Genomic DNA, 13,284 nt, shown 5'->3' with positions numbered 1-13,284 from the left:
ATCAAAATTAAACAAGACATGGAAAAGGATATAAAGGAAAGGAAAGTAATACTTGGTTAATAAAATCAAATAAAATTTATTTTTCTATTGATTTTTATTTATATCGTAAATATTAGAATTCTAAAAATATTTTTCTTCGAAGTTTTCTTGAGATTCACGTATTTGCTTAACTTGCATCAAGTTCATTAACATCGGGTTTTAATATTTTCAGTATCATTCTTAACAGATGATATATTTTTGTCAGGCTTTAGATCTGGTGGTAGCAGGAACGTCACAGCAAAACCACCTAAAATTACATGAATATTTAAAGTTATTACGTTATAATAAAAATATTTAAAATCTTTTACATAAAGGATAAACATACTCATGACTAGAACTACATAACCACTTATCATGGGTGTGCAATGATCTGCCAGAAGGCTGCCTATCAATTGAACACTTATGAATCCGAAACCGCGAGCAACCACCACTGATAGACAGGTGGCCATTCCTCTGAAATAAATATTTTTTGGTTATAATTACTCTTAGTATATTAACCTATTTGATAGTACATACTATTATATATCTTATAATTTTAGACTTATTTCGATTATGAAAAATAAGTAATGTAAATACTAGAAACTTTTACTAACCTCAGGTAAGTAGGATTTAATTCCACTAAATAAGTGTTGACTGTTCCCAAAATAAGGGCAACGTAATTGAATAAATAAAACAGTGTAATACTGAGAAGAGGAATTCTGACGAAGATAAGTGTCAGTCCACTGAGCACAGACACTGTAAATACGAGCAGTGTAATCTTCTTTTTTCCAACAGAACTGACTACGAAGGAGAGTATTGTGTTGAGAGTACCCGAAACCGAGGAATAGCAAGCGACTGCATATAATGTTAAGGGTTGGACAACATTGTCACAGTCTGTCGACGTCTGAAAAATTAAAATCATGTTATGTTTTATGTATCGTAAATCGTTATTATTTATTTCTTTAAGGAAAAAAAAATTGCCTATTAATAATTACAACAAAAAAGTAAAGGATATAAAAAAAAAATCAAATGCGTTGCTTAGTACGTTGTAGACGAATTATATGTTAAAAATGAATGAAAATAGTATGATAAAATATGTCACAATATAAAGTAAACAAAAGTAAAATAAAAGTGTACTAATAAATCCTATGATTTTGATTTTGTATGATCTTTTTTTGATGTTGATCTTTTGATTTTGTACAAGTATATAATTATTTAGTTATGATGAACCTGACTATGATACTGATATTGATAATGATACTGATAGCTATTTTGTCAATTTCACTGGCGGCAGTGTAGGAATAGCAAATTATTAGTGTGCAATAATTTTTATACTCAAAAATCTCTTAATCTATTGTTTTATTTTACACATATATGTGTTTATTTACTTTTTAGATTATTTTAAATGTTTTATTAGAAATTGTGAGTGTAGTTTCATTGGAAGATATAAAAGGTTTTATTAACTTAATTAAACTTTTATTATCTTACAAGTTAGATATAACTTTATTTATAATCAGTAATGAAGGCATCAGACTTGTATGTATGTCAGATAGTGTATATTATCATGTAAATGTCCTATTTTTATACAGATTATGTTAAAAAAATGTAGTAGATAACTGTAAATACCGTGGTGTTAGAAGAGGCGGTTCTGGCAACTTCGCAAAACGTCTTGCCGGTGTGTTCTTCCCCGTTGAAGTATGCATTAGTCATAGTGGGTATCCACATAGTGTAGCCAGTAGACCTGTACATAATTGCAGTATATGGTTGGAAACGTAATATACTTATTTATTCAATCAAGTCGAAATTATAAATATAGACATTCTCTAATTTTTGAACAGATAAGAAAGAATGTATTTGTTATATAATATATAGATCTATATAGTACAAAAGACTATATTGTTAAAATTGAAAATTCGTACTGCTTAAAACTGTTGACATTAGTTAATTACTCGCGTTTTGTTGTGTTCAGGTTCTTGCAAATAAAATAGGTACTAGTATGTAATTACTTCAATAAGTAAAGAGAATATCTTTACTCCTAAAACTTTATTTTCTCTAGGGCGAGGAGGCTGTTCCAATTAGGAACATAAGTCTATAATAAACGAATGTACTTACGTCATGTATGCGCTTAAAAGTAAATAGTATAGTTTTAAAGAATTCTTCAGTAGCGGAGGTTTGAACAAAGGCGCCGTTTGGTTCCAAATTTTATGAAGGAAAGTTGTTTCAGACGGAAAGCTTACAGCTGGCTCGTCCAGAAATATTGAAGTTACCTGAAAAATTAAGTATGTCTTCAATTGTATATTAGAAATATGATGACACATGATAGATTTCATTGATACGCAAATATTACTTATGGAAATATATAAATTTTTAATGTTTTTTTTTAATGATATATCTCTTTATCTTTCCTAGTGCCTTGCGTATGCAATCACATGTGTGGATATGTAGAAGTGTATTGTAGTCTATTCATTTTCATTATATCGGCTAGTAGACGCTTTTTGCAAGGCATAAACCTCCCGCGAACTAGGCTATGTCGTCAGTATATCTAGTGGCGGGTATACAATCAGTGGCGTACCTAGAACTTTTGCCGCCCGGGGCGATCTCCAGTTTGCCGCCCTTTCTATTATATGTCAATCAAATAGTGGTTTTTGATTTAAAAAAAATATTGATATATCACTTCAAAGTAATCATATAATATTTACAAAAGAAATAACATTTATAAACTTACATCAAAAAATTTTAGTTAGGATAAATTGCCAAACATAGTCGTAAAGATCGTTTTACGAATTCAACGAATTTTAATGAATACAATAAAATAAAATTATTATCTTGTTCTTGAAATAGAATCCATTATCATATCATAATCAAAAATTTGCACTAAAATGCATTTATATACACCGAGGAATAATATTCGAAATCATAAAGTTAATCATAATTTAAACCAATATTAACTATTAAAAACAAATATTAAACTTATTATAATCTTTTATTATTCAAGAAAGAAAATAAATTTGAAATGAAAAAGTTGCTTTTTACAACTATAAGTAAAAATAAAAAATGCCGCCCCCAGGGTAAGTGCCCTCTAGGTACGCCACTGTATACAATAACAACACATAAACAAAAGTATATATATATAAATAAGTATAAAAATGTAAAAAGTATTCTGGAGGTGAACACGATGTAAGAAAGGAAAATGATGTGTGGAAAGAAATGATAGACTATGTGACGAATAAAAGAAAGGCGTAGAAGATTTCAAGAAGGACAAAGAATGAGCACGGAAATAAAATGATTTATTGAAAAATAATGTCCCTGTGTACCACCACGGCCACTAATAACGGAGGCCATAAGAATTAAAAAAAATTAGGGTACACCCTCGCCACGTCTATTTTCTGATCAGCATTCGAGAACCTTCCTGGTCCAACGGTTGCATGAGCAAAAAGCCCGACAGCCACTTCAGAGGAACAATTCTTCAAGGTCCCTCGGTGGTTCGTTCTTATTTTAAAAGACAGTACTCACTGTATAATCTCCGTTGTCAGTGTTGGTCTTGTAAATTTTCTTCAATATGTCAAGAGCTTCAATATCTCTCCCTTTGCTGAGTAGGAACTTGGGGCTTTCTCGAAGGTACACCATGCTCATCACGCCGAAGATACCAGGGAGACTGATGGTTTGCATCAGTAGACGCCACGGTCGGTAGTAGAGGGTTATCCATGGGAGGTAGACGTTGAAAGACAGTTGGAATACGGGAAGCGCTATCACTGTTAAAAACAGATATAAATTGATTAATACGTTTATGTTGAAAGTATATATGTATATTGACTTTTTAACCTGTTGAAGCAGCGCAGGTAGGTCCCTCTATAGCTGGTCGACATAGTGAAGGTGCGGGAAGGCGCTGTTGTGCAAGACATACTATCGGGTCGGTCTTTGGGAGGCGTAGCACTGGGTGTCATCAGCTGACTTTAATATAAATGCCTCAAAAATGTTTCCAATGAATAATAGGCTTTTTAGACCGTACGTTACAACTTTTGTTGTTAATATCTTTCGTGGTATACTCACATGGTCAGTGTCGTAATTGCTGGAATTATCCTCGTTTTCTGTCGCTGTATAAATATTGTAATTTATATGCGGTGCTGTTGGTGACAGTTATGCGATGCATTTAATAAGAGTGTGCGACTAACTTACACATGTGCCCACTAGCGACCTCAACTCAATAAATCTACCGAACATTGAAACCATCGTGTCCTAACAAGCAAGAGTGGGTTTCGAAGTCGCGGTATATAGGCGCTTTGTACGGTATTATGAGAAAACGTTCCTGTAGTTTCACGAACAAGATGGCATGCAAGACAGCAGACGGGATTCGCTGTTCTCGCGCCAAAAGGTATTCGATATAAGATTTACTGATTATGCATCGTCAATGGTCTTCCATGGTCTGCTCGTATCTACACTATCTAATGGATTCAGTCGTTATTTTACGAAGTCCATCCTCAGTAAGAAAAGGACCAATATATAGCTACTTCCGCCATGCAATGCAAGCATGGCGGAAGTATCTATGTATTGATCTTTTTCTTACGTATCGATACTGATAGAACTCGGAGTGTCTCGGAGTATTTTGAGTTTTTCGGTAGCATGGTAAAGAAATGTAGTGTCAAATTAAAAAAAAAACTTTTGATCAGCGGAAAATTGGATGAACAGCATCCACAAAGTCGAATCTCCATGCGCTGATTCGATCTAGTCAGAACTATGCGTGATATTGCAGTAGTCAAGTGCAGATGGCGTTACATACCTAGTCTAGCCATAAGTTCTGTTACAAAGAAAATATCCGAAAACTTTTAAAAAAATAATTATATTCTAAGGTTATATATGTGATTATGTAGAGTGAAAAAGATATGTTAACGTACTAAACTAGTTATTCAAAGTGTCCACTGTTAGTTTTAACGCACGCTTTTAAATGGTCGGGACATTCGTCGATAGATTTACAAGCGTTTTCCATTGGAAACTTGGTCACTGCTGCCTCCAAAGGTTTTTTGAGCGACTCAATATTTTACAAGTGTCAGGATCCTCATTAGTGAGTGAAACAATGCAAGGAGGAGGAAAAGATTTTCCCTCAAAAAAGAAGTTTCTCGAAAATCGAAGTAATGTCTTACAGCATATGATGAACTGGACGAACATGGTGGAGCTGGCCATCAGGAACAGGCAACGGCTGCGGAGGCGTTGCGGCGTAGACTCTCCCAGCAAGACGAACGCTGCTGCGTTGGCAGAAGATGAACTGTAGGGTAGTAGTAAATATTAGTATAGTACTACTAGCGCCATCTAGTATGTGTAATGTACGTTTTGTATTTAAGACGTATAAAAAAGTGTTAGAAAGAGATTTTTGGTACAAAAATCTGTGGTAACTAGCTACCCTATCCATAGCTTTCGGTTTGACGTTGATTTATGAGAAAACCTATTTAACACGTTCGCGCGCGGTACGTCGGTGGGCGATAGAAGATAAAAAAACTAACGCGACACTACGTCGACAGTCGTTCAAGTTTGAAATCTAGTAATCCACCGTACGTCGACGGGCGGTATTGTTTCCTATTAAATATTAGCGGGAAATTTTTTTTGTCCCCGTACGAACCCTCAGAAATTTGCTAGTGTCACATTGAATGGTAAAAACTTACTAGAAAGGGACAGCCATATCATATCAATTCATTTTTATCATAACAATTCGTTGGTATAAAAAAGTATTATTTCATCTTTTAGACATATCAGTGTGGAATGCATATTTTTTGTACAAAAAATACAAAAAAAATAATGACAAAAGTTATGAATTTATTATGTTTAGAGAGGAATTGATAAAAGACTTGATAAAACTCGATACTAATATAAATGTAAAGGACTTGGTCAACAAGAAAAGTATGCATTACAACAGGCTACACAATAATATACCAGCAATTGAGCGTAATGAGAGATCTTTAGATAGAATGAAGGGCCACTGGCCTGAACGAATTGAATCTAATCTTGGCAGCAAGAAAAAATATGCTTTTTTAAAATGCCGTGTTTGTTCCAAAGATGGAAACGCGTAGAAACTAGTTACCGTTGCAAAGGAAGTCCACAAAAACCTCCACTTTGTCCATCTTGCTTCGAGGCCTGGCATAACGAAATTAATTTATAATAACATAATTACCAGTAATTTCTAAGGTCATTTTGTTTACTAATTTTTTATTATGAAAGTTGATTTATTATGAGTAAAAGTTTCGTACCTACCTAATTATTAATTAACATTATTATTGATCTCACACTCCTAAGATTGTTTTGTTATAAGAAAGTTGATTTATTATAAGTAAATGTTTAGTCGCTAATTATAGTTCAACATATAATTGATCTCACCCTCCTAAGATTGTTTTCTTTTGTAAGTTGATTTATTATAAGTAAAAGTGCCTTACCTAGTTATAGTTTCAAATATTGATACCTTATTCTTAAGATTAATTAAACATTTTAGTACAAAAAATATATGTTTTATTATTGAACGCCTCAAAACGTTAAGGGGCAGAACACCTACATGATAGAAAGAAATATGTCAGAACGCCCTAGGACGTGCGACGCCTGAAGACGTTGTCATTTGGTATGGTATTGGTAAGCGAACCTACGCAAGTACGCCTATGGACTTAGTATGGAAAAAACGTGTGTCAAAATGCCAAAATTTGTCATGCATTACAGCGCGCGAACGTGTTAACAATATATTCATTTCATGTCAATGCCACAACTGATAAGAGTTAGGCTTATACTCCTTGTATTGTTAATGCATAGGCGAGCTTTTAAAACCTATCTATGACCTGCTTCTTCTACATACGTACAAAGAAGCTGAGAGAAATTTCAGTACAGCTAACGAGGTGTAAGTCGGGGCCACACTTGCAGCGAGACTGAGTACCGTTGCAGCAGGCATCGCCAGTAGGAGTGTTCGTCGTCTACCCATGGTGTCTGCACAGAGACCCCATGCGTAGGATGACAACATTACACCTGGAAAATAAATCATCGTGATCAGCAACAACTCGAATGTTAAATTACCCTGTACTTGATTTGATACGTGGGAAATATACCAAATAGTAACCGTACCAGCAGTATTAATAAGGTAATCACAACCGATTGTTTCAAAATATTTGTATTTCCCCAAAGTTTACACATTACGTCATCGTCAGCGTCCCATCAAAAAGGGGAATTCCACAGAAATATAATTCTTTATATGCATCGGACGAAAGAGAGCGCTCTATAATACTCCTCGATTTTTGATTGGCTGTCGATTTTTATTGATTGAACATTGTTTTGGAAATTGTTAATCGGCATAAATGATCTTTGTGTTGATATTGCTTCCAAGACTTACTGGCCTTAGGAATAATCCCACATTGCTTCACGTTAGAGTCACCTGTCGATGTAACTTCGTACAACGCTTTAAAGTACCCATTAAAATATATTTGAGAAGAAATAAAAACTAGGAATGACTTAAATCTTCAATAGTATATCACAGAACACAGAAGCAAATAGCAGGCAACCGCAAAAAGTGGACAGGCGACCTTATTTATTTCGTCGACAGACGCTGGTCGCGGGCGCCGCCTTCAGGTCCTTTTAGAGTCTAAGGCTTAAATCCAGCAGTTTATGTTGTACTGCTAAAATAATAATGATACCTTAGCCTAGTTGCAGAGGTCTGTACAAATGTCATAAAAAAAATTAAAAGTTACTTAAAAATCAAAATATTCTTTATTGAAATGGGCTTTTACGATCTCTTTTAAATCGTGAATAAAAATATAATGTTGGAAAGAATTATTGTTGTCCCTACAGGAAGCAACCATCGGCTCGGAAGGCAGTGTTGCTAAGAAGAGCCGGCGAGAAACTTAACAGTTGCTCTTTACAAATATTGTTTTATAAAGAGTAATAGATAGCTTGAGTGAGTATCAATATTTAGAATCAATTTTGGGTGTTTAATTTATATAGTTTAAATCAAATAAGATTCTTCTGTTATTCTTCTTATCACGTATATATAATGCCAAGAATAATTAATGACCAAAATATAGTCATTCACTCACCAATTAACGGAACAGCAGATAGTAGACCTTGCTGCGTAATGGTCAGATTCATGTCGCATGCAACCGCAGGCAAGGCGACGGAGAATCCGAATATATCCATGTACATGGCAAGAATCAGTAGAATGCACGAAGTTAACATGATATAGTTGTATTTTCCGAAACCTGAACACAAAGTAAAGGTATAGCACCTCCACTGCTGGACTTAGGTCTATCCCACGTGTTCCAATAAAACGGACACGGCCCGTTACACTGCGCTTGCTTGTCTGTGGTTTTAACTTCGGAACTAGAGTGAGAAGCCAATGTTCAGTGGATGTTCTAAAGTTGAAACAGACATGAATTAAGGATCTTCGTGGGAGGCCAGTGCGTTATAATGGGCGTCTATCATCTAACATGATAATGATGGTCTTCTAATTACAGAAAAATATAGTTTTTCACGTGTATGTGAGAGAGAGACATAAAAAACATTAATAAAATATGTAAAGATTACAGCCTTGATTAATTTATAATGATTTTGTTCTCGTCATGAGTTAAATTACGTCTTAATTGTTTTAAATACGATATGTAGTCATGACTTGTTCGTTTCTGTGATCGATTATAAAATTAAATCTAAATCTGTAGCCTTCTCTTAGCTGATATTTTCGAATCAAATTACACAGACGATAATCTAATGTACTTCCCTACACCACCAGCGGTATCAACATCTGTTCCTAAAATTGGGTCTGATACATTTTGAATTTTAAAACATCACCCATCCGTGCTAGGTTTGAGCTGAGATTCTCGCATAGCCCAGATGGAGGGGGGAGGGGGATACACGTGTCCCTCAAGTTTAACCGTTGCCTTCGGGTTGGGCGCACGATAACGGTGGGCTATCTCCTTTTAATGAGATCAGGTTGAGATTTTTCCACTCTCCCTACCGACTGGGAGGCACTAGCCCTTTTGAGGCTTATTAAGTACAGAAACATTGGACGCTCTCTAGCGTCCTCTATCTCGGGCTGCTGCCGAGCCCGCTATGATTACTGCTCAATTCTGTCTCCTTAGGAGTCGCCGTTTATCATCGATTCGGCACAATGCGTTTTCCGCTTGGAGAGTAAGGCGACATGTGGGCTCTCGCCGCTCTGTAATGATTATAACCCACGTCTACTAAAACGATGGCATCATGATGATATACGTTGAAGGTATATGACAGATAGAGAAATTAAAACCTAGTTAAAAATTAACCAGATACATAGTTTTTCATGTATTAAATATATAAATATTAACTGCGTAGGAGTTGATTTCTTATGGGTATCAAATATTTAAAGTTGTGAGTATATCTCACGAAATTAGCTATACTTTCAAACTTTTACAGCTTTTACATCTATTTCTAATCATCCTGTATTTACTGATTACTATGAAATATGTTAGTGATGAAATAGTTTATTTTTTTGGGGAATACCCCATTATTATTACTATTTCTGCACAATTTGCATTAGTAAAACAGAAAACAATAATTAATTTTGTTACGCAGTGATTCGAATTTTAAAAAAGTATGTTTTACAATATTATCATTACTTTACTTATAGTTATTAAAAACATTAATATATTAATTTTTTAGCTCTTACACTTATAATAACCGCGGTAAATATATAAAAACTTTTTAAATATTACCGGTTAAATTCAAAGCTTCATCGTAACTGCATTTATCAACAGCAGCATAGTCTATATTTCCGTTATTTTCGGCCACCATTTTGAAAAAAGTTAAAATTCAAAATTAGAATCTAAACACATTCGCACGTATAGGTTTGTAAATAGACAGCGCGTGACTAGTGAATGCTTTCCACGACATGTTATTTATTATGCAATCAAAATTCAATAGGTGTTTTCCAATAAATTGTAACAACACGATTATAATTATGTGTTAACATTTTCCCATTCAAATATATTGATAATTGTTTTTATGACAAAAGCGTTGTGAGTGCATAGATTAAATAGGTACTAGAAAGATAAGAAATAATTAAATAATTTAAAAATAATTGTGTCTAAAGTATTATTTGCAAACATGTATATATGTTCAATAATAGAACGCCTATTATTTCAAGATAAACATATAATTAATAATTTTAAATTTTTAAATTGCAGTATTTATTATCTATAGTCTTTTACTCAGCAAATTATATTAAAACTATATTATTTTAAAACAGTTACGTACAATTTTTAAGTGTCAAATTTAATTTAATATTCTTTATTGTACACTCTAGAAAATAAATACATTGTTGCATAATAGTAAAGAAAAAGTACAATGGGCGGTCTTATTACACAAGGCAATTTATTAGACAACTATAGTATGGAAATAGAAGAGGAATACGTAGCGGGTAGTTAACATGTACATACAGACAAACCTTATACATGCAAACATACATACGTATATATATATACATATATATATGTATATTGATAATGTAAATATGTATATATATATATATTCATACAAATATACATACATTTATTCATATGTGCAGTATAATACATTAATATAAATACAATAATAATTTAAGAAATCAAATAATTTCATTATTTTTTTCATAAATTTTTTTTACAATTTTTGTTTCATTAAACATTAAATTATTAAAATTAATGCAATAATTTAGATATTGTATATATATATATATATATATATATATATATATATATATATATATATATATATATGTATATATATACACACACATATATATATATATATATATATAATCCTATATAATTAATACACAAAGTGTGAATTATATAAGAATGTAATCTCGCAACCTACAATCGCAAGTCTCAATTTTCTACCGCTAGGCCATGACTAATGATGAACTGTATTTTACGTGTTTACCCACAGGTAATTTATGAGCTTACTCATACGTTAATAAGAAATATCAGACGGAAAATATGAATCTATATAGGATTCCCAATGGAGAAATCCATTACGCTGTATGAAGATTTGAACTTTCTATGTACACTAATACCTCACTTTGCGTCGTAGTTACGTTCCAAAAAAACACGACGCAAATTGAAACGCCGCAAAGTGAATTAAGATTTTCTATAGCAAACCATGTAAAGATCCCAGGGTTACGAACATACTACTTTTTAAAGAGAAAATTGAATAAAGTAAACATTTAAAAAACAAAAATAATATAACTCAGCCAATAAATAAATTGGAAAAAGATAAACGTTAAAATTTATATAAATTTGTTATTCTCTTTTAAAAAAAGCACAGCAAACTACATTACAACACACTACGTAACTAAAACTGAACTACAAAATTAGTAAAACAAAGTGAAAATAAAACTATTAAAATTGCGTTGATTTTTAGTTAGAAAGGGAATCCCCGAGTTTTGATGGCATGGCGCAATTAGAAACAAAACAATCTTGTGGAAAAAAAAAGAAAATTAAAAAAAAATTAAAGAGTCGAACCCAAAAATACGTAACCTCCAAAATCTAACGACGCACAGTTAATATTAGTACTAATTAAGCAGCGACGCAACTTCGAAAAAAACGCAAAACGAAACGATGCAAAGCGAGGTATTGGTGTATGTCTTAACTTAGAAAATAAAATTACCTGCCTTCCTTATGCCTGAGAGTTTTAAATGACGATTGAGGTGATCAGTTTTTTATCACAATAGTGTATATAATATCTTTACTTGTATTTAATAATGTTTTGTCCATCTGAAATATAAGAAATAGTGTAGTTGTAGATAGACCACAAGTCGGTAGACGCGTATTGGGTAGGTGCCCTTACTAGGTGGATTGATATAAATAAAATCTCGTGGGAGTTCGCTAGATGCGGGGAGCGTAGGAGGAGCCTGTCATCATTGCTATCTTTGGGGAAGGCCCAGGCCATATAGTAGGCATGTATAGAATGAAAATAACAATAAGGAGTGTATGTATTCATATAAAACATTAAGAACGCAAGATAAATATTGGCGAACATATAAAGCAATTGCTGCGTTACCCCTATTGAAAATGTCGTTTTGCTTGTTATTTTATTTATTTTTTTCATTATTACTATTTTGTACAAAATTGAGAAAATAAAAGAAGTTAAATAGGTTGTATATCGTCAAATTATCCCCGTTTCAATTGTCCCTTTCTGTCTTCCACATCTATTGAGAAAGTGACCTCTTTTGATCTGCTGCGCCCCTGGTAATTCTGACTAAAATGGCGGATCGGTGACGGTATCTTAGCAACAATGACGTCATAACTCGAGCTTCTTTTCAATGGCGTTTCCTATTAATTTAATAATATATTTTGTTTTGGATGGAAGCATTTTGTTCAATTTATATATACGTTTTTACGTATATTACGATGATTACTTTTTTGTGACAACAGATCAAACAAATACAAAATGTTGTACTGTACTAAGAATAGGTTTAATGTTATGTATTTCCACATTCAAAATATTTCATTTTTTTTTTCATAGACGTCATTTATCATCTGTCACTGCCGCAAAGATTAAATAAAAAGTTCCCTGCACAAGTAACAATACTAAAATAAAGACGCAATAATTTGTTCACAGTAGGCGAAACTTTTAATAAAATAAAATAAATGAATACTTGTTTACTTAAATTATAAATTTGAAAGAAATATTGTTTGGTTATTTGTATCGAATCTTATTTATGGCGGGTGGGGATTATTTGAAGACGAAGATATCAGAAACTTTTGGCTTTTATATGAATCACCAAGGCATCATGAGCGCAAAAATGTTTAAACTACTTCAAGCATAACAAAGAAATTATAAAGTTTATAAATGGATAATATATAAAGGCTTTATTATCTGATACTTAAATAGTAGATTAGTGGTATTGGACATACAACGTATATATATTCATACTTTGTCCATTAATCATATGGGATTGCCACTGCTCACAAATAAGTTTCCAGAGGATGTGTAGCAGCGATCTCTGCGTATCATAATAACATACTATGACCGCCAAACCGCCTGCCAAGCGTAGCCTTTATGGTATATAACCACATAGATATCCTTACGGGAGGCCTATCCTTAATATTGGACGACTATGATCAGAAACGATGACGACGACTAAAATGGTAACGGACGTTAGATTGGATCACCAAGATAAGACAGATGGCAATCCTAAAAGAGTGCGGTGATGAACCAAATTTTGCAGCAAAAAATTATATATAAGACTGTATATATATCTACGGTATATGAGATGTCCAGAGGGCTTCCTGCATT

General features: G+C 33.1%; 1 protein-coding gene across 1 annotated transcript; it reads right to left on the bottom strand.

The window, feature by feature from the left end:
• Nucleotides 1-185: 185 nt before the first annotated feature.
• On the bottom strand, nucleotides 186-9,798 carry LOC137927220 (uncharacterized). Its single transcript, XM_068771002.1, has 10 exons — nucleotides 9,720-9,798; nucleotides 8,073-8,234; nucleotides 6,849-7,011; nucleotides 5,157-5,278; nucleotides 3,532-3,770; nucleotides 2,131-2,285; nucleotides 1,645-1,759; nucleotides 633-922; nucleotides 365-492; nucleotides 186-286 (listed from the first exon to the last, which is right to left on the bottom strand). Exons 1-10 carry the CDS (start codon nucleotides 9,796-9,798, stop codon nucleotides 186-188), a joined length of 1,554 nt encoding a protein of 517 aa, XP_068627103.1.
• Nucleotides 9,799-13,284: the final 3,486 nt, after the last annotated feature.

Source organism: Battus philenor, unplaced genomic scaffold, assembly GCF_028537555.1.
Source record: "Battus philenor isolate CCGP_79_NKW_IND1 unplaced genomic scaffold, ilBatPhil1.0.hap1 SCAF_10, whole genome shotgun sequence".
In the NCBI taxonomy this organism is placed as follows: domain Eukaryota; kingdom Metazoa; phylum Arthropoda; class Insecta; order Lepidoptera; family Papilionidae; genus Battus; species Battus philenor.
The sequence above is the reverse complement of the archived record's forward strand: the minus strand, read 5'-3'. Positions and strand labels throughout refer to the sequence as shown.

Excerpts from the sequence above, each read along its gene's own strand:
- LOC137927220 (XM_068771002.1), bottom strand. The coding sequence starts at position 9,798 with ATGGTGGCCGAAAATAACGGAAATATAGACTATGCTGCTGTTGATAAA. Across the intron at positions 3,771-5,156 it reads CGTCCAGTTCATCATATGCT|TGATAGCGCTTCCCGTATTC; the intron begins GTAAGACATTAC and ends TGTTTTTAACAG. Across the intron at positions 2,286-3,531 it reads CTGACAACGGAGATTATACA|GTAACTTCAATATTTCTGGA; the intron begins GTGAGTACTGTC and ends TTAATTTTTCAG.